Genomic DNA, 20,612 nt, shown 5'->3' with positions numbered 1-20,612 from the left:
TCTCCTCTGGTCTGTGACAGTTTCTCAGTCTTTCCTTGTTTTTTGGGTTGTTTTTTTCTAATGACCTTGATGGTCTGGAGGAGTCCTGGCCAGATATCCTGTAGAAAGTCTCCAAATCTGGGTTGGTCTGATGTTTTTCTCATGGCGAGACGGGAGTTATAGGTTTTTGAAAAGAATCCTCAGAGGTGAAGTACCCATCTCATCACATCCCATGGAGGTCCACAAGGTCCACACAACATCACTGGTGATGTGAACCGTCATCACTTGGTGATGTGGTACTTGCCAGCTGTCTCCACTGTGAAGCTGCTGTTTCCCCTTTCTATACTCTGGAAGCAGGTCACTAAATCTAGCCCACTCCAAAGAGGAGATGGGAGATTAAACTCACCTCTGGAAGGTCCCATCTGCCCAGGTTTAATGGGGTCCTTCTGTAAGGAAGGTTTTGAATGAGGTTCCTAAGACAAAACCCATCCCAGACCAAGCACCTCCCTCTGCTTGGCTCTTTTCAGCTCTCCGTGTGAGACGATGGCGGTTCTGTCCATCTAGCCCTCCTTGTCTGTCTTTTCCCACTGGTCTTATTCCAAAAAGTTTCTTCAGGTGGATTATGGAAATAAATGCAACCTCCAGAATAAAAATGTGACTAGATGGGGAAATTCAGGAAAAGAAAAAATAAGACAGGACATCCTACGAGGTCTTATAACGTACTTAGAGTTTCCTGCTAAATTCAGCTCTGCACTTCCTGGTAGCCAAAGAAAAGTGGGAAACATCTGTTTCAGGATTCAGAGTGGTCATGAGATAAAGACAAACCAGTTGTTGGGGAGAAGCATAACTTTTCCTGGTATTAAGATCTGAGCAAAATGCCTTTCTCTGCGGCCTCTTTTTTTTTTTTCTTTTTTTAATATTTGTTTATTTAGGCTGCACTGGGTCTTAGTTGTGGCACCCAGGATCTTCATTGAGGCATGTTTAGTTGCGGCACGCAGGCTCTTAGTTGCGGCATGTCATGTGGGATCTAGTTCCCCGACCAGGGATTGAACCTGGGCCCCCTGCATTGGGAGTGCAGAGTCTTACCCACTGGACCACCAGAGGAGTCCCATCTGAGCAGCCTCTTGAAAGATGGACGTTGTGTGATATGGAGCAGGGGTGGGGCAAATCTGGCCCACCATCTGCTTTTGTCAATAAAGTTTTATCAGGACAGAGCCACACCCCCTTCATTTACATCATCGATGGCTGCTTTTGTGCTTTTTCACTTATACAGAAACTGTATAAGTTTCAACAGGCTTTATAGCCCACAAAGCCTAAAATAATTACCATCTGGTTCTTGACAGAAAATATTTGCCAATTTCTGATTTAGAGGATAACTCTTAACCACTTCCTGGTTCAGGCTGGTGGGGCAATTCTCAGGGGCAGTAGACGAGAGATGACCCCACCAGAGAGGCAGCACCTAGAGGCTTCTGTGCCTGAGAACTGAGTCTAGTCCCCTCCGTTAGCTTCTAACTTAATTTTACGGTGTAGCATCTATTCCTAAGTCTTACTGGTTGGGGGCAGGTGGTGGCTGGTAATTGCAAGCTGCTCCTTGCTGCATTTCTCAGTATTTATGGTGCTGGCAAAGACTTGTTGGTCCTTTTTGTTTTGGCAGTTCATTGAGCCTGATGTAGGAGAGCAAATTGGTTCTTTTAGAACCAGGGGTGATTTTGTCTCCTAGGGGACGTTTGGTAATACCTGGAAACATTTTTATTTGTCACAGCTGGAGCAGAGGGAGATGATAAGGGGGTCATCACTAGCATCTGGTGAGTAGGAGCCAGGGATGCTGCTCAGCACCCCAGGATGCACAGGACAGTCCCCACAACGAAGGCTTATCTGACCCCTAACGGCAGTAATGCCGTGGTTGAGATGCCCTGTTTTATTTATTTTATTATTATTATTTTTTACTATTTATTTATTTGGTTGAGCTGGGTCTTAGTTGCAGCAGGTGGGCTCCTTACTTGCGGCTCTCCAGCTCCTTAGTTGTGGCATGTGAACTCTTAGTTGCCGCATGCACGTGAGGTTTAGTTCCCTGGCCAGGGATCGAACCCGGGGCCCCTGCATTGGGAGCGTGGAGTCTTAACCACTGCGCCACCAGGGAAGTTCCGAGATACCCTGTTTTAGAAGGAGTGATTTTTCCATCATCCAATTGAGTATCTGATAATATAAGGCTACATTCTGGAAGTACTCGAGAACCCCATGTAAGAGGGACTAGGAGTCTTAGATTTTTCCAGAAGTGCTCTGGAAGGCTTGCTGTTCTCTCCAGATGTTTGCTGTGGGGTGCAGCCTCTCTAGGTGGGCAGGTCATAGTCCTGCCCTCCAAGCTGTTTAAAGGGAATGAGACAGATAGAAAACCATGACATGAAGCAAAACCTGGCAGCTCCCAGGCAGGGGTCAGAGACCCAAAGTAGAGAGACAGTTTCTGTTTGGGGATGGGGGCAGAGTGAGTCAGGGAACGTTTCACTAAGGGAGCAGCATTTGAAACACAGCGTTTGTAGCCTGTGGTGGCGGGGAAGGGCGTCCCAGGTTGGTGGGGCACACAGACAGGATTAAACGCACAGGGTTGACTCGGCTGGAAACAGAGCCGTGGGTGAGCGTGGGCGGGGCAGTTTGAGCCAGAGCCCCGGTGCCACGAGTCGGTTCTCAGTTCGGTAGCTCGTGGGGAGACTTGAAAGATTTCAGAGTAACGGAGTGATGGGATTGGAGCTATCCTTTAGGAAGATGAAGCTGGAGTGCTCACAGGTAGGGTGTGTGTGATTTGGGCGGGATCAGTGGGAGCCAGGCGGTGGGGCAGCCATGCCTGAGGGGTCGTGGGAGTTGGCGGAGGGGAGGCCACAGGAGAGGCCTCTCTTTAGAGGTGAAGCTGGAGAAGGGAGCTTCAGATGCACCTGAGCTGTGAACCTGGGCAAATGGGAAGACTGATTGCACCTGCGACAGACGCCAGTGAGGAAGACTGGGGGCCAGGAGAGCTGCTTGTCTCTAACCGTGCTCTCTCCCTTCTCCCAACCCCGAGGAATGATGCTGACTTCTTTACTCCTTTGGTGGGGGTTTTCTTTAGTGTAAATCTTGTGGTTTGAGTCAGGTCCTGGTCCCAGGGGTTCACTGTGCACCTTGGCCTCCTGTGGCCTCGGTTTGGGGCACAGGAATTGCCCCCCGCACTGGCTCCGATCGAAGGGGGCACACGCCACCAGGGTGGTCCCTGGACTCCTTTAGCTCCTCAACCAGGGACTAGTGGGGACTGGGAATGAGAGGAATGGGAAAGATCGTGCGTGTGAATAGCCTGAAAGATTTTTTTTTTCCCTTTGGTGTTAACTTTTAAATCTCCTACAGGTGTCTGTGGACCAGACAGCCACCCCGATGTTGGACAGCACCAGTCTGGGGGTGAGCACAGGCCAGTCCGTGGACAGAGGCAACAGCCAGACCTTTGGGAACTCGCAGAGCTCAGGGGAACAGGGCTTCCCCTCTGCAAACTCCAGTGACAGCAGGTGAGACTCATAAAGGCCAAACTCATGCTCCTGGGCGGTGGGGCTGGTCTGACCTCAAAGGCTGCAGAGGCTGGGGGTCCGGATCCCAGGCCCAAGGTCTGACTCAGCCACAAGTTATATCTGGGAGCCCAGACAGTCAGTCCTCACCAGCACCTTTCGACAGGGCTAGTGGTCAGTGCCCTGCCTTCCTCACAGGACAGCTAAGAGGTTGCCGCAGAGACACAGAGAAGCATCAGGCACTGTGCAGGAGTGGGCTTCGGGAAGGGGGCCCAGAGCCGAACCCGTCCTGCCGCACGGGGCGCCCGTGGCCCGATGCCTTGCCTATATCAGGTGCAGTCAGTCCACGCCACCTGAGGAAATGGACGAACAGTGAATGGGTCGATTATCGTGCCCCATGTGGCTCTTTTCTTTTCTTTCTTTCTTTCTTTTTTTTTTTTTATTTTGGCCGCACTGTGTGGGATGCGGGATTTTAGTTCCATAACCAGGGATGGGAACCGTGCCCCCTGCGGTGGAAGCGCAGAGTCCTAACCACTCGACTGCCAGGGAAGTCCCTCCATGGCTCTTTTCTTGTTCCTGAATAACCAGGGGAAAAAGAAGCTGCTTGGAGCTCATTTGCTGGAGGAAGTGCCCAGCTTTTAATGCTGTTGTCAAATCTGAGAAACTTCTTTTTTATATCCTTCCCAGCTGCGTTCAGTTTATCGTAATTCTGTCCAGTCTGCTCTTGTTCCCTCACTGCACTGACTGAGTGGTCCTCAGCTAAATGGTCTAAGAGACATGACTTTGGACCTTTCACCTGAGCGCAGAAGGTCATCTGAGGCAGCTCACCTGGCTGGTCCCCGTCAGCGGCCACGCAGTTTCCTTTGCATGTCACACATCCTGTGCTGGTTTTACCTGCATCTCGTCTATACTGGCTGGTAGAGGTGGTCAGTTTGGAGGCAGCCGCAGGCCTGGCCTTGTCTGGCCTCTGTCTTCTCCCCAGGCCCACGTCCCTGCCAAGTCTGGCAGACGCTTCGGCTCCGGCAGCCCAGGGCACAGGAAAGGCGTGCACTTCTCTGCTTCCTCGTTGCTCACGTGGCAGGTTCTCTTCTGCTTTTGGAAGAGGAACTGGGAATGTTTAGGCTGGAGATGAGAAGGCCAAAAACAACATGAATCAGGACCAATGACTGAATTACAGAGAACACACTCCATCTCACGATAAAGAGCTCCCCAGCAGCTGGTCCTGCCTCAGGGAAGCAAGCTCTCTGCCACTGAAGATGTTCACACAATGGAGCGGCCTCTGTCCAGACTCTTGTCACGAGGACTCAGGCATTAGTTCACTTCCAGGGTCTTTAGAGTCTTCTTTAACCATGAGATTCTGAAATGCTCCAGTGGGTCCTGGACCCGCCTAGTAGGAAGAGGAGGCTGGGACTGAGGAATGGGAGGGGTTTAAGGAGCTTCCGGATAAGCCCCAAGTTTGGTGTGATGGGTGGCCCTGTGTGTCCCATGCCCAGTAATCTGGGCTCGGTCGCTGAGTATTAAGCATGTTTAAGGGACCATAGTACCATCGAGGAAGAACTCGGGCAGCAGGTGACGGAAAGATCTGGGCGCTGGAGCAGGCAGACGGGATTCAAATGTTGACCCTACGCTTCCCAGCTCTGACCTTCACCAGCTCTTTTCACGTCTCCAAGTTCCAAAGGGTGGATGTTACTGTTACTGTGTTTAGTATGGTCTACTGTTTTGGACTTTGTGGGTGTCAGTCCCATGCACAGTATTTTACACACACTAACCTCAGAGCAACCCTGGAAGACAGGAATAGTATCATCCCCAGCTTTCAGACGGGGAAACTGAGGCCAAGAAAAACCAGAGGCCCTCCAGCTGGTGGTGATGATCCTGGGATTCTGTCCCCTGTGCTCTGACCATGTTACCTAGCATTCTCTGGTGAGATTAAATGATGTGACGTGTGAAAGGCCCAGAGCATTCTTCTAGAGAGATTTCCTGGAAGGGGTCAAGCCTGACAGATTATTCAGAGGGGAGATGCTTATTAAAGGAAGCAAGTTTGGACACAAAACCACTTTGAATCATTTTTTTTTTTTTTAAACGTATACACTTTGGAAGCAGGAACCCCCCTGTGAGATATCTCCAGGATGTAACTGTCCAGAATTTGCTTGAATGCCTTCAGTGTCCATATCATCCTGGTTTCCAGCTCTGTAAGAAGCAAAGAAAGAGGGTCAAGACTCGGGAATTTCACTCTCCTTCTCTGTATTACAGCTCTCAACAGCTGGCGGCCAGCTCCTTGACGTCCTCCTCCACCCTGGTGGAGATCCTGGAGGCCATGAAGCACCCCTCGTAAGTGGCTTCTCTCATGAATGAGTGCAGCAGTGGGAGGATCCCGTGGCCCAAGCTGGGGTGGTGCTCAGGCAGCGTGGTTTGGTGGGTTTATACCTGACTACTGCTCAGCAGCTGTGAGACCTTGGGCAAGTTACTTGACCTCTCTGAGCCTCTGTTACCTTGCTTGTAAAGTGGGATTATAATGGTTGATTCACAGGATCGATGTGAGGATTGAATGAAATAATCATGTAAATTACCCAGTGTAATGCCCGACAAGCATAGGTGTTCTCTGAAGGCCAGGTTCTCTCCTCCCCCTTCTCCTTTTCTCCTGTAACACCTTCTTCTGTCCTGTCACAGGGATTTCTCTGAGTCTAGGATTAGTGTGGAGAAATTGAGCTGTGGGGATCCTCACTTCAGATATCAAATGCCTTAGTGAGGGTCCCTTCTTTTTTACCTTCTCTTTCTGCTTGTTGCCGCCTTGGAACTCAGGACAGGAGTCCAGCTGCTCCCTGAGCAGAAGGGCCTCTCACCATGCTGCTTTATCAGTGCGGAGGTGGTACACTGGCTGGTGAACAACGTGGACGGGGTGCAGACGCAGGCCATGGCCATCGACATCATGCAGGTAAGACCACAGAGCGGGGGCCTTCGCCAGTAACGAGGTCGCCAGGTGGAGTAAGAGTCTGTTTTTAGTCAGTGTGAGGCCTGTCTGGGATCAATGAATCATAGAGCAGGTCTTGGTTCGAAAGACGCTACTTTACCTTGACTTAAACATCGGGCATAATCTGCCACCGGAACTGAAATGTTTTGGGCAGAATCTGTGCTTTTGAACCTCGGGGGAATCTCTGTGAAGGATCCCCAGGCAGTGCCCTCCCTCTGCCTCAGCATCTTCCTGGCGCCCTGCGCGTCATCTGTCGAGCACTGGGCACAGCAGAGTGGGGTCTGTCCACATCTCATTCGTCCTCCGCCCTGACCAGGCCCCCCGAGCACAGACCATCCCTTACTGTGCGGTTCCACATCACCAGTGCCTGCTGTGTTGCTTGGAACATGGTAGGCACTGAGCAAGCACTCGCGAATTTAATGACACTGTTCTGAACTGGAATTAAACTCAAGAGGAGGGGAAAGGGAGAGGTCGGTTCACACCGTCCTGTCCACACAGAGGCCCCCATGGGGAATCAGTGCCGTTTGATCAATACGTGTCTATATAATAAAATTATTAAAAACATGCATGAGAATTACATTTCACTAACCATTTATTTCTGGAGAGAGAGGAAGGGGAGTGAGACATGGGAGAATCCATAGAGATTTTTTATTTTTTATTTTATTTTATTTTATTTGGCTGCGCTGCGCAGCTTGCGGGATCTTAGTTCCCCGACCAGGGATCGAACCCACACCCTCAGCAGTGAAAGTCCTAACCACTGGACTGCCAGGGAATTCCCGAGATTTTTTTTTTTTTTTTAAACAAAAAGCTCTGAAGTCTGTATAGCAAAAAGTTAAATTAGTTGAAGTTGGCTGATGGTATGACCTGGATTTTCTTTATACTTTTCTGTATGTTTGAAATATCTGATGATACTGTATTATGCATTTGCATTTTATAATATAATTTACACCAGGCACAGCATTTAACACAGTGCAGTCGTCACAGCTGATGGGGGTGGAGACTGGGGTCTGAGGGCTGCACCTCTGAGATGTTCCCCTGCAGGAATTTCAGAGCTTCGTTGTCTCTCCTTCTAGAAAATGCTGGAAGAGCAGCTCATCACACACGCCTCTGGCGAAGTCTGGCGGACCTTCATATACGGCTTCTATTTCTACAAGATAGTGATGGACAGAGAGCCTGAGCGAGGTGAGACGAACTCACCTCACCCCATGGGGCAGGTGTTTCCTGGTGACATGCTCCGTTAAATGACGGTGCTTCTCGGGCTCCTCGTGTGATGCTGTCCCCTAAGTTGACGGATCCGTCAGCCTCCTTGAGCATCTGTACTTACTTTGAGCATCACCAGAGTGACAAAGGGTTTCTTAAAGCTACAGTACATTCTTGATGAGCACAGTGTGGATGGAAGGTAAGCCTAAAAGAGGCTGAGGAAATGCCCGCGGCTCACTTGCTGGTCTCTGTCTTTACTCACAGCGCCCCCAACCGCCACCCAGTGCAGGTGGGTCTGAGTATAACATGACAGCTCTCATCTAACTGAGAGCACTTTTTACTTGCTGGGCTTTCAGACTCCATCTCTTCCCCCAGGAAGACTAGCAAGCTTTCCAAGATAAATTTCAAGTATTTTGTTTTTTAATGAATAAAAGGAATTCCCAGAAGGGGAGCAATTTCCAGCCTGATCAGAGCTGCAGGCACCCAGGGTTCCGACCAGTATCTCCAGTCCCTCCCGAGCGCACAGGGACCTTGGCGGGTAGTGACTCCCACCCTGCAGACAGACGGCTTCTCGGCTTCTGGGCTTCGGGAATCCTCCATCAGATGAAGCGGCTGGTGCCACTCACTGGCGCTCTTATCCAAGCATGTATTGGAAGTGGATCCGTCTAGGTTTTTTCCTCGTAGACACCAAGTGTGTCCATCACCCCTCTTCCCTTAAATTCTGAGTTTGACCAGTAGACACCCACCTTACCTTCAAGGTGAAAAACCCCTGTCACATGCTCTGAAATTAGAGGTCTGAAACCAGGGATAAAATATTTTTTTAATTGAAGGAGAGGTTGCATAACATAAAACTAACCATTTTAGTTATTTATTTATTTGGCTTTTTTTTTTTTTTTTTTTTTTGCCGTGGGGCACAGCTTGCGGGATCTTGGTTCCCCTACCAGGGGTTGAACCTGGCTGGGCCACTGCAGTGAAAACACCGAGTCCTAACCACTGGACCGCCAAGGAGTTCCCAAAACTAACCATTTTAAAGGGAACAGTTCAGTGGCTTGGAGTATTCTAGGTGTCATGCAACCACCACCTCTATCTAGTTCCAGACCTCTTCCATCGCCCTGAAGGGAAACCCCGTCCTCATTAGGGCTCCCTCCGAAACTCCTCTTCCCCCAGGCCCTGGCCACTACCAGTCAGCTTTCTGTCTCTAAAGACTGGCCTGTTCTGGACATTTCACTCAAGCGGCCTCACGCACTCCGTGCTCTTTTGTGTCTGGCTTGTTAGCGTTGTGTTGGGCGTGAACCGGTGAGAGCACGAGAGCTTGCGCTGAGGGCTCCCCCCTCCCCTCTGCCCTTCCCAGTGGCCGTGCAGCAGCCCACTGCCTGGCACACGACGGCGGTGGACGACTTCGCCAGCTTCCAGCGCAAGTGGTTTGAGGTGGCCTTCGTGGCCGAGGAGCTCTTGCACTCGGAGATCCCTGCCTTCCTGTTGCCCTGGCTGCCCAGCCGGCCGGCCTCCTACGCCAGCAGGCACAGCTCCTTCAGCCGCAGCTTCGGGGGCCGGAGTCAGGCGGCTGCGCTTTTAGGTAGGTGCCCAAGCAGGTGGAGCCCGGGGACACACTGGCGGGTGGCTGAGCAGAGGGGCAGCCAAAGGGGTGGTGCCACAGGAACCAGGGTTAGGGCCCCTGCGGCTGTCACACTGTGACTGTTAGCACCGCAGCTCCTGTGTGGCTTCCACCAGCCTAGTGGGTCGAGCTCATCATTGTCCCAACCAACCAACAGGGCTCAGCAGTTGTCAAATCAGGGAAGGACACTAATCTTCCATGGACAGGAGGGGACAGACAGTGTGGCCACTTTTCCCAGGAGGCTCAGGACACAGGGGATGTGAGCTGGTGCTCCCTGCTGGTTTAGCTCTTGCCAGAGGCTGTCCCATGACTACAACATCCTAGGACCTCAGAAGAAGAAGGGACCTCAGAGGTGGTCCATTCCAGGCACTCACCCTGTGCGTGACCCTTCTCTCTGCCCTCCCTCCCCAAATATGCTTACCCCATCAAGGGATGCACACCGGGATTCTTGTCTCCGCTCCTCGGTTCCTGCAGCCCTAAGATGGGGTGAACACCTGCTTATTGAACAGTGGTGACCTCTGCTCTCGAGGACCGGACTGATGGGTCGAGATGTGAGCGTCTTTAGAAAATGCGTGCTCTAGGCAGGGCGTTGTGAGATTTCCCTCAAAGGCAGGTTGGAGAGACCCTCAAAACCCTCTGGAAGGAGGGAAGCAAACGTTAACATAGGCCGAACTCCAGGGAAATTCCCCATTCTACTTGGTTAGCCCAGAAGTGCCCGGCTAATTGGAATTCTTGCCTAGCTGGTGGAATGGAAACGTTACTAGTCGTCACAGTTCCCAGATTCTCAGAGTTGCTCAGAGCCATCGTGGCCAGTGCTTTGTGTGAGAGGCAGGGGACAGACCACCACTTCTCACCAAGGTCCCCACGGGGGTGTGTGCAGGGTCCCAGCCCGTGTGCTGCACTTACCCCTTGGTTAGGGTTACTGCTTCTGGGAAATGCGTCGTCATTTTGGTTCTGGAGGCTATCTTGACAGTTTCTATAGGGACATCCTCATTTCCAGAGTCTTCTCCCGCAGTCGCTGGTACAACCCTCTCGTGACTGCCATCATCTGAAGCTCAGGATGATATTTGTGTCATTTGGTTTAGCTTTGGTTCTTAGTTACTTCAAAAAGTGTGGTCAAAAAGGAAAAGCATATGGGAAAATATGTCCAAAAAAGAGGAAGAGTAGGGGCAAAGAGATTTATGTCTACAGCGGGTAGTTTATCACCCTGGGGTGTTCTTCACCCTGTGCAGGGGTGTCAGGAGGGTCGGTGGTTCTGAAACTAGGCAGAATCTTTCATATGTGCATGTTTTCTGGGAAAACATCCACTTACTAGGTTTTCAATGGCTCCCATGATTGTTATAGTGGAATTTTACTCCATCAGCTTCCTTTCCCACCACCCCTCCCACAGGAAGTGGGTTTCTTTTCCTTTTAAACCCAACACGGCATTATTACAGCTACTTCTCTCCAGTAACACCCCTCCCACCTCTGTGTCAGGGCATGAGATCCTTCTTCCCAGCATTTTTTCAGGTTAGAACATAGACTTTTACTGTATTGTTTACTTAAGTGAAATTGGTCTATCTGTAGTGTTGAGTCTTTTTCTCAGAAAAAAATCAACATGATATAGAAGGGGAAGAAGGCCTTTGTATCATTTATGACCTGCTCCCTTTTTCGTTCATTCATTTTGATGTGTTCCTTTTTAGACATTCCTAATTCTCAGTTGGAAGTTAGCAGCAGAAAACTGTTTTGAAATGCCTGACGGTGGCACATGGTCCTGTCTGGCTTGGTCTGTGGTGGCTCCACTTCCCCACCCCTGTCATCCTGTGTCCCTGAGCCGTGAAGCTCAGGGGCATCCGAGACCCCGGAAGAGGCAGTGCTGCTTCCCTTGAGCCAGTCCCACGCCTTTTACTTCTCAGCCTTCTCTTGACAGCCCACCGGATCTCAGGCTCAGAAGGGGCTGTAGGGCACCTCGGTCCAGACCCTGATGCTTGAATGTCTTCCTTAGCACACATGAGGAGTGGGGAGCTAGCCGCTCTTTGAAAACTCCCACCCACGTGGCACTCACTCCTGAGATCGCTCGTTCTGTCGATGGGCAGAGCTGGTTGTTACCTTTACCTTCACTGCTCTCCCTGAGATACTGTTCTTTCTCTGCCCGTGACACCAATCCCCTCCTCGGGTCTTTGACAACCCCTCTCTGTGACCCGGGTGAATGACAACCCCTCTCTGTGACCCGGGTGAAGGATGCTCAGCCTGGGTTTGTCCTTATTCACTGGCCTCGCTGTATCTCCCTATCCCAAGGGGAACAAGTCGGTCCTCATGGAAGTCAAGGAGAGATGCAGAGAACTGGCCGGGGGCTGCACCTCAGCTGGGCTCACACCGTTGTCAGCATCCTCAGCCCGCTGGCAGCGTCTGCACTGTCACCTCCCCTACTGAGGAGCGAAGCCAGTGGTATCTTGAGCCCGTAACCACTAGGCTGAACAGTGCGCTTCCTCTGCCTTCCTCAGACCAGCCTGTTCTGAACTTGACATGCCACATGGGAGAGGAGACATGTGCAAAGTCACTGCTGGTGTTTTCCGAGTGCCCTTTCTTTCGTGACTGGGGCTTTTCACCTACAGAGAACACACTGTCCAAGCCCAGAGAGCAAACTTCCTTCCTTGAGTTTGGGCTGTTCAGTAAAGGGTTACTCTGGTGGTGTCAGGAGTCAGGAACACGAGGCAGAGACAGAAACTCGTTTTGATGAGACTTTTAGCACCAGAGCCGCCTAGTTCTTTAACCTTAAGCAGCGTCCGTGGCAGTCTTGGGCAGACCTCTGATGGAGCAGTGGTGATAAGCCCGTGGCTTAAACTGGGAGGAAGGAATAACAGGAGCAGGAGGAAAGGAGGAGAGTCACAAGGGAGGGTGGCCAGAGGAGAAGGCAGGAGGGGGGTCCGAGAGCCTTTCTCATCCACGTTTCACTTGACCCTCCCCTCTCCTCTGCAAAGCAGCTGGACGGGCGCTCCCTCAGTTTGCAGATGAGGAGCCAAACCAGGAGGGGTGGAGCAACGTTCTCAGGGTCGCAGGGCTTGGACGGCAGGGCTTAGGTCTTCCCAGTCCAAGTCGACAGCGTCTCCCACTTTGCACGTTCTGGTTTTGAGAGAATGACGAGCTGTGTACCTCGCAGCTGAGTGTTGGTCTGCCTGGGTCCCATTCAGCGTCCGAGCGGCAGCTCCACTGCCCCCCCAGCACAAGTTCATTCAATTTGCTGACTCAAGAGCCGTTACTTGTGTGTGATAAAAGCCACTCGGGGCTTCTACCTGCAGAACCCAGAACTAAGCTGACCGCCGCAGACAAAGAAATGCCACTGGATTCGACGGGGCGGGGGAGAAAGAGGGTCCGATCGTAGTTTGCGGAAGCCCCATGTGTGGCAGTGCCCAGCCAGGCGGAGCAGAGCCCTGATCTTCTTACTTCTGAGCCAGCTTCGGGCCTTTAGTCTGGTCAGGAACTTGACAGTCTGACCCATCTCTAAAACACCCCTGTCTTGGTTGAGAAGGATTTCTGAGCAGGAGCCCAGATTGAATGAGCTGCTTTGGTGCTGACCTGGCATCCTTGGGCAGCACACGGTTGTTGGGACAGAGCGTTAGCCTTCATTAAGAGGTTTCATTTCTTGAGAAAAGATTATAGAACTATTGCCTTCCTGGGTTGAAACCAGAAAAGCAAGACCTCCTCCTCGCTGTGGTCCGGGCTGCGTGTCCCATCGTGTCCCTTCGTGGTCACTGGAATAGGAAGATCTGGGGCTCAGCCTGGCTGAGGTTCTGACTCTGATCTTGGCCAAGACGTTTTTCCTCCATGGGTTGCTGTTTCCTCATCTGTAAATCAGGAGTTGGATTAGATTAGGGGAAGCGAACTATGGTTTAACCAGCCACATCTGGCCTATCACCTGTTTGTTCATTTGTTTGTTTTATAATAAACTTTATTTTTAGAGCACTTTCAGGTTCACAGCAAAACTGAGCAGAAAGTACAGTTTCCATATACTCCCTGCCCCCCGCAACCTGCACACATGCACAGCCTCCCCTGCTATCACCGGCACCACCGGAGTGGGACATTTGTTACAATCGACGACTCTACACTGACACATCATTATCACCCAAGGCCCATGGTTTCCCTTAGAGTTCACTCTTGGTGCTGTGCATTTTATGGGTTTTGACAAATGTATAATGACATATATTCACCATTATAGTATCATGCAGAGTAGCCTGACTGCTCTAAAAATCCATTTGTTTTTGTAAGTAAAGTTTTACTGGAACACAGCTGCGCCCACTCGTTTAGGTAATATCTAAGGCTGCTTTTGCACTATAACGGCAGCATTGAATAGTTGGAACAGAGACCTTGTAGCCTGCAAAACCTAAAATATTTACTACGTGGACCTTTATGGAAAGCACTTGCCAAGCCCTGGACTAGCTGATTTCCAGGAAGTGTCTGGAATCTGCAGTTTCACATCTGGATGCTCGGTTGTTTGCTCTTCCTCCTCACCCCCTGCCTTCCTTTCCCTCCCCTGGCCACCAACCTCCCCCCGGCCATGTAGCTGCCACTGTCCCAGAGCAGAGGACCGTGACCCTGGACGTGGACGTGAACAACCGCACAGACCGACTGGAGTGGTGCAGCTGTTACTACCACGGCAACTTCTCACTGAACGCGGCCTTCGAGATCAAGCTGCACTGGATGGCGGTGACCGCCGCTGTGCTCTTTGAGATGGTGAGACCCCCTTATGTGCTGTCGGGCCTGGGCTCACCTGGCAGACGGGCGCGCGGGTGCTCGGTAGAGATTCACGCCACTTAAAAAATTGTTTTCACTCCAGGCTCCTATTACCTTCACCTGGACTGTTGGAATAGCCTCTTTCAAAAAATTAAACATAGTGAAAAATTCAAACAGTCGAAAAGGGTATGTAGATCAGGGTTTCTGACCCTTGGTGTGCTACTGACACGTAGGGCCAATGGTTCTGTCATGAGGGGCCTGGCCTGTGCATTGTAGGATGTTGAACAACATCCCTGGCCTCTACCCACCAAATACCAGTAGCATACCCTCCTGTGACAACCAAAAATGTCTCCAGATATTGCTGATGTCCCCAGGGAGGGGGGGGCGTTGCCCCCAGTTGAGAATCACTGGTGTAGAGCAAAACGTAACCCTCTCTCCCACCCTCACCCTGTTCCCTGGGACTTCCATCTACTGCCCTGCCACTTTGCTGGTACTTGCAGAGAGATTCTGTGCATATAGAAGCCCTGTTACTTTTACTTTCTTTTGTTTTTTTTTTTTTAACAGATATAGTAGCTCAGAATATTTACTATTCTTGTTGTGTTTTTCCTATCACCTATATATCTTCTGTATCAATATAAATAAGTCGGCCTCACTGTTGTTTTTTTTAAAGTTGTTTTGCCTCATTTTGGGAGGAAAGTTTTTAAAATAACATTTGTTTCTTAAAAGTTAACATGTGCATAATAGGAAACTAAAAAAACACAAGAAGTAAAAATCAAAGTCATCCGTAATCACAAGTATTTTACAGTCTGACATGTCCTTCTAGGTCCCATTTGTGTATCTATGCAACTAAGCATCCATTTTTATGTAATTAAGATTCTACAGTTATGTATCATGTATTTTTTTTTCTGTTTGGCCACACTGTGTGGCATGCGGGATCTTACTTCTCCGACCAGGGATCGAACCAGCGCCCCTGCAGTGGAAGCGCAGACTCTTAACCACTGGACCACCAGGGACGTCCCTGTATCATGTTTTTTTTATACATCATGAATATTTACCATTTCAAAGTTCCAAAGCTACCTGAGTATTTTGGTAACCAAGAATACACTACATCAGCTCAATTTGGAAGACATTGCCTCATTATTTTTAAGGGCTGCAGAATACTCTATTGCTTGTTTGTATCATAGTTTATCTACTCAATCCTCTGTTCGTGAACATCACTGCTTTTAACTCTGGTTCTCTACAGGGGTGGGGGAGGTGTGTGGTTGTGACCTCTTAGGAGCATTTGGCATATCTGGAGACATTTTTACTTGCCCCAAATGGTGGGGGTGCCCCTGGGGTCTAGCGGGTGGTGGGGAGACCAGGGATGTAGCCCATCATCCTATAGCACAGAGCACAACACAGCCTCTAAGGCAAAGACTCCCCCAGCCCCAGTGTCTCGAGTGCCAAAGCTGAGAAGCCCTGTTTCAACTGGTCTCCTGCCTGTTTCTGCTTCTCGTCCGCCCTGGTGCAGCTGCCTCCTCAGGTCACTCATTGCTCCTGGCCACCCCCCATCCCAGGCTGTGTGTCTAAAATAAATGCTCCTTAGCCGAGCTGTCAGTGTCTTCCAGGAGCCCTCTTGAGCCATCTTTACAGTCTCCTACTCTTTTTTATATGCTTTCTCCTTCAGCCCCAAAGAGTATTTATGGCTTCAACTGAGTCCCACGCCCCTCCAACACTGGCCCAAACATCTCATTGCACAGCTGAAAGCAGCTGGAAAGTTCAAAAAGAGTTTGTGAAGAGCCTAGGAGATGACCAAAGGGAAAGGAGCACAGTGTCGGCTGGCAACGTACAGGTTTTTTTGTCCGGGACTCAAAAGCCTAGTTTTATCCCCGTAAGATGTGGGAGAGATTGGTCCACGTCTCTGTCTGCCCAGCCCCTGTCTGCCTCCAAATGGCATTACTGTCTTTGAGGACCCCTCCCATGGAGACACTCCCATCCAGGGAACATTGTTAAGGTCCAAATCAAAAAAGACGCCCAGCTGCCCATTCCGCTCAGCTTGCAGGGGACACCAGCTCGTCCCCAGCGGGTCAGCGCCGGGATGACCACTCCCTCCAGCCAGAACTAACCCTCTGGCCCTGTGCGATAGCGTCCTCCTCAGAAGCCCCACCAGGTGACCCTGTCTCAGAACCACACAGCCACAGCGTTCTCTCTCACTCACACACAAACACACACACGCACGCACACACACACACAGATATAGTTTGGCAGGAAGAAGAGTATTTATTTCCTCAGAGGAGTTTAGCATCCATCTTTTAAAAAGTACACTTTTCACATCAATTCATGTAAAACCCACTGAAAGCTGCTCGTATTTTTATCATGATTTTATTAAGTTTTTAAGAATCTCGAGTGTAGGTTAATTATTATTTTAAGGCCATGTCCACATTTGTTATAAATCACATTTTATTTAGAGAAATATTACATAAGCCTTAGAAATTACTTGGTCAAGCAGAGACCTTGGTGTTTTGGTCATGGTTAGGAGTGTTCCTGGGAGAAAAGCTAAGAGTGGGGAAGGTTTGTCGTTAAGCCCCAGTAACTTTCATTCTCGGTCAGTCTTCAGACAGATGGCGTTTGGGAGCTTGCAGAGAGCAGCTCTCATTCTGCGAGGTCAGCGCTTGTCACTTTTGGCCAGAGGCCACCATGATCATCTTGCAGCCCGCGTCTTGTCCCTCTCAGCCAGCCTGAGTGGATTGTTTTCCTATTTGATACTTTGGACTTAGTAAATTTTTGATAAAGGACAAAATTAGAAGGACTTAACCTATATCCTGTGACTTTCCTCCAACATCATATGGAGCAAGAAGAGGCAGGACATAGCTCTCCCTAGTCTGTTCCTCCCGAAAGAGACCCTGAAGTTGCAGAAGCTCAGGCTGTGAGGAGGAGCCGTGCGCTTACCTCCCAGTCTTTCAAGGATTCACAGGAGGTTCAACTGTGTTTCTTCCTCCCAGGGTGGGTCTGGAGCCGGCGGACATTAATCAATGAACGTGTGGATCAATACGCAGGCCATCACTCGGGTGGCTTCGCTCCTCAGGAAGTTACTTCTCTTGTCAGAGTGAACTTGGAGGTGACGCTGTGTGTTTCTGTGCTTCCCACCAGGTCCAAGGTTGGCATCGCAAGGCCACCTCCTGTGGCTTTTTGTTGGTGCCGGTTTTGGAGGGTCCCTTTGCACTGCCCAGTTACCTGTACGGCGACCCGCTCCGGGCCCAGCTCTTCATCCCGCTCAACATCAGCTGCCTGCTCAAGGAGGGCAACGAGCACCTGTTTGACAGTAAGAGACACCCCTCTCCGGAGGGCCTGTCACCCGCGTAGACCCTTCCCCCAGGGTCGCCTCTCTAGGCGCCTGGAGGCCAGCTTTTTTTTTTTTTTTTTCAGTTTGGTAAAATGGAGGCCAGCTTTTCACGGGCCAGTGAAAAGAAGGAGCCTTGTAGACAGGGGGCCAGAGGTTTTTTTGGTTTGTTTGTTTTTTATGAATTAATTGATTGATTGATTGGCTGCGTTGGGTCTTTGTTGCTGCGCGCGGGCTTTCTCTTCATTGCAGTGTGCGGGCTTCTCATTGCGGTGGCCCCGCCTTGTTGCAGAGCACAGGCTCTAGGCACGCAGGCTGCTGTAGTTGTGGCACGCAGGCTCAGTAGTTGTTGCTCGCAGGCTCCAGAGTGCAGGCTCAGTATTTGTGGCACACGGGCCTAGTTTCTCCGTGGCATGTGGGATCCTCCTGGACCAGGGCTCGAACCCGTGTCCCCTGCACTGGCAGGCGAGTTCCCAACCACTGCACCACCAGGGAAGTGCTGGTGCCAGAGTTTTAATCCTGGTTCTTCACTTAGTGGCTGAGCAACCCTGGACAAGTCACTTAATGTCTCTGAGCCTCAAATGCCTTATTCCTAAAATGGGGGCGACCAGAGCTGCCTCACTAGCTCAGGAAGACCCTCGTAAGGCCTGGAGGGGACGGTGGGTGGGAGAGGGCGCTGTGCTCTGTAAATCTTGAGCAGCACCGGGCTTCTCCCTACACCCTCCTCCCTCTGCGCCAGCCTTACTGGTTTGGGCGGCAGGAATCTGATCCTCACTGGAGGCTTGGATCTGCTACTCCACGAGAAAGGGCCGGAAATGGGAGGCATTGAAAGCAAAAACAGGACACAGTGTGCTGTTGTGCAAAGCTGAGATGCGTCAGCACCTGGAGGACGCGGGACCCCCTCAGAGTGCTTCCCCAGAATGGAGACCATGGGGCCGACCCCACCCGCTGCTCCACCCTCGTCCACCAGACTCTGAGGGCAGGTGTAGACAGATGGAGGGATGAGCTGCCTTCACACAGCACGGACTTTTCATCACCAAGCACTCATTTCGATGAGCATGTAATTAGCTCCTACAAAGCACCCCATGAGCTCATGGATGATCTTTTTATAACGAAAAGCTAGAGTCGCTGCTGGTGTGTCAGAGCCCTGTAGATTCTCAGGCGTAGAAATTATCAGTGTGGAGAAAAAAACTTTTGAGGTGAAGGAGATGCTTTTTCCTGAGTTCTTATGAGTCTGTGCTGTGTTTGGTGGCAGAGAAACGGCCCCCCCATCCCCAGGGTGCAAAGAGCTTTTGTTCCGAAGGCCCACCTGTACATTCTTTACATCTTGGAAGACATTTTTGTATAGACACAGTGTTTTAAGTGGTAGTTGGGATTCCAGGTGAGCCCCACGGCCCCTGGAGGCTGAAGATCCCGGGATCTTTAGGGTTTACAAAGCACCCCCCAACCCCCCCCCCACACACGTTCTCATTTACCCTCACGGTGTGGCCGAGGGGGGACTGTTTTTTGCCATCCTGAAATGGCAGGTGATTATGTCTGTGTCTGATGACTTTAAGCCAGGCACCGCCTCCTACTGCTGTTTTTAATATGTTGAGGGGAAGGTGAGATCTCTCCCCATACCACCCAAAGACTCTTCTGGGGTTTTCCACCTTCGCTGTAACAGCACAGGGGTGCTCGCAGGGCTGGCACTGGAGGACATTTCTGTGTAAACCGATGGCTTTCCCTGCCAGTCGTAACCCAGTCTTCAAGACCAGCATCCTCTGTTGGTTGCCATGGTTACGGCTGAACGAAAGGAGTCCTAGTTGAAAGGAATAAAGACTTGAATCTAAAAATCGGTTTTCTTGCTTCTGTGCCACCTCTCTTCCTGTTATCTCCCATTCTGATAACAGGGAATTCAAAATCTTAAAAATCTGACAAGAATACGCTGTGTCTGTTTTTATCTATTAAAGCCAAAGTCTTTTCTCTTTTCTGCTCTTTGGTTACCCGGAATCCTCAAATCTATCCTAGATATAAAATTCCAAATACGGAAAGAGCAACAAAGCCCCTGTGGGCACCCCTGGCCTCTGGGACGAGGTCTCGTGTGGTTGCTGCCCCAGCAGTACCTTGATCCCGAGAGCAGCCCTGGCCTGTTGCCTCTTATGTGTGACAGCTGCCTCAGCCCTGCCACCTCCTCACCCTGCTCCTGCTCTCACACCAGCCAGGCTGCAGCACGAAGTGGGCGGTGGGGGCGGGCACTCATCTGCCCCGGCCCCTTCCCCTCCCCTCCCCAGCTGATCACGTTTCCAAAAATCATTTTATATTGATTTGCTTCAGTTTCCCCACCCCTAAAATGGAAGACTGGGAATTTTTTTTTTTTTCTCCTTAGAAGCAAATAACATGCATTTCAAGCTTATCTTTTGGTTGTAGTTTAACATCCTGCTCCTTTCCGCTTTTGGCACAGACGGTCATTAGAATGAGTCTCATACCAAGTTCTAGTAGCTCACACTGGTCGCTGAGGACTCATATTCCTCTCCTTTCTAGACCCTGATGGAGCTTGAGGGCTGTTACTGTCTTTAGGATATCCCTCCTTGGGGTGGAGGCTGGTGCTTCTGAAAGCAGGTGGTGTGAAAAAGCAGAGCTCAGGCTCAAGGGGGGAGCACTGCCAAGAGTAGTGAAGGATACCCAAGGCTGGACCCAGGGAGATTTTCAGATCTTGGAATCACAACTCGGCATTTATTCTTTTTTCCTTTTAGGCTTTGAACCAGAAACATACTGGGACCGAATGCACCTTTTCCAGGAAGCCATCGCACACAGGTTTGTCCCTTAGCAAGAGGGAAGCATGGGGAGGCATCATTGTTGGTCTCAAATAGCAGTTACCACAGTGAAGCCCAGTTCATTCCCTTTCTGGGGAGATGGACCCAGTCCACCAGTGACAGCCAGTGACAGATTCACTGCTTATCTCCGACTGGTCCCTCTGCCTTGGTTTCAGAGATGAGCACCATCTGTCCAGTTCCTGGAGCTGTAGTTTTTCAGACTTGCTTCCCTCTTCTTCCAGTTTGTAGGAGAGCAGAGAGCTCTCTCCTCAGCCTCCTACAAGACCTGGAGCCAAACTCTCCAGGAGACGAAAAACTGTAGAATCTGTCAGGAGCCTCCTGACACATGTTGAGAAGACAATGAATGGTTAAAAAGCAATAGATATGTTCAGTAGATATTTACTGGTACCTAATATGTATAGCAGGGAGAGCCTTTCCTAGGCTTAGCTGTACCCCCCAGGCCAGTCCAGCTGTGTCTCTAGAACATCACTAACTCAGTGTCCGGTTG

The 20,612-nt window shown here is 50.6% G+C and overlaps 1 protein-coding gene across 8 annotated transcripts in view; it reads left to right on the top strand.

The window, feature by feature from the left end:
- Positions 1-20,612, top strand: part of DEPDC5 (DEP domain containing 5, GATOR1 subcomplex subunit) — a 91,909-nt gene that overhangs the window by 68,918 nt on the left and 2,379 nt on the right. For all 8 annotated transcript variants that reach the window (XM_059893870.1, XM_059893876.1, XM_059893874.1 and 5 more), the window contains 8 exons: positions 3,349-3,503; positions 5,751-5,828; positions 6,300-6,432; positions 7,542-7,650; positions 9,020-9,244; positions 13,824-13,993; positions 17,123-17,294; positions 20,045-20,105. In XM_059893870.1, the coding sequence (XP_059749853.1) occupies positions 3,349-3,503; positions 5,751-5,828; positions 6,300-6,432; positions 7,542-7,650; positions 9,020-9,244; positions 13,824-13,993; positions 17,123-17,294; positions 20,045-20,105 (1,103 nt within the window). The remainder of the gene's footprint in view (positions 1-3,348; positions 3,504-5,750; positions 5,829-6,299; positions 6,433-7,541; positions 7,651-9,019; positions 9,245-13,823; positions 13,994-17,122; positions 17,295-20,044; positions 20,106-20,612) is intronic.

This window comes from Balaenoptera ricei, chromosome 14 (genome assembly GCF_028023285.1).
Source record: "Balaenoptera ricei isolate mBalRic1 chromosome 14, mBalRic1.hap2, whole genome shotgun sequence".
Classification (NCBI taxonomy): domain Eukaryota; kingdom Metazoa; phylum Chordata; class Mammalia; order Artiodactyla; family Balaenopteridae; genus Balaenoptera; species Balaenoptera ricei.
This window is presented reverse-complemented; position numbering and strand designations above follow the sequence as displayed.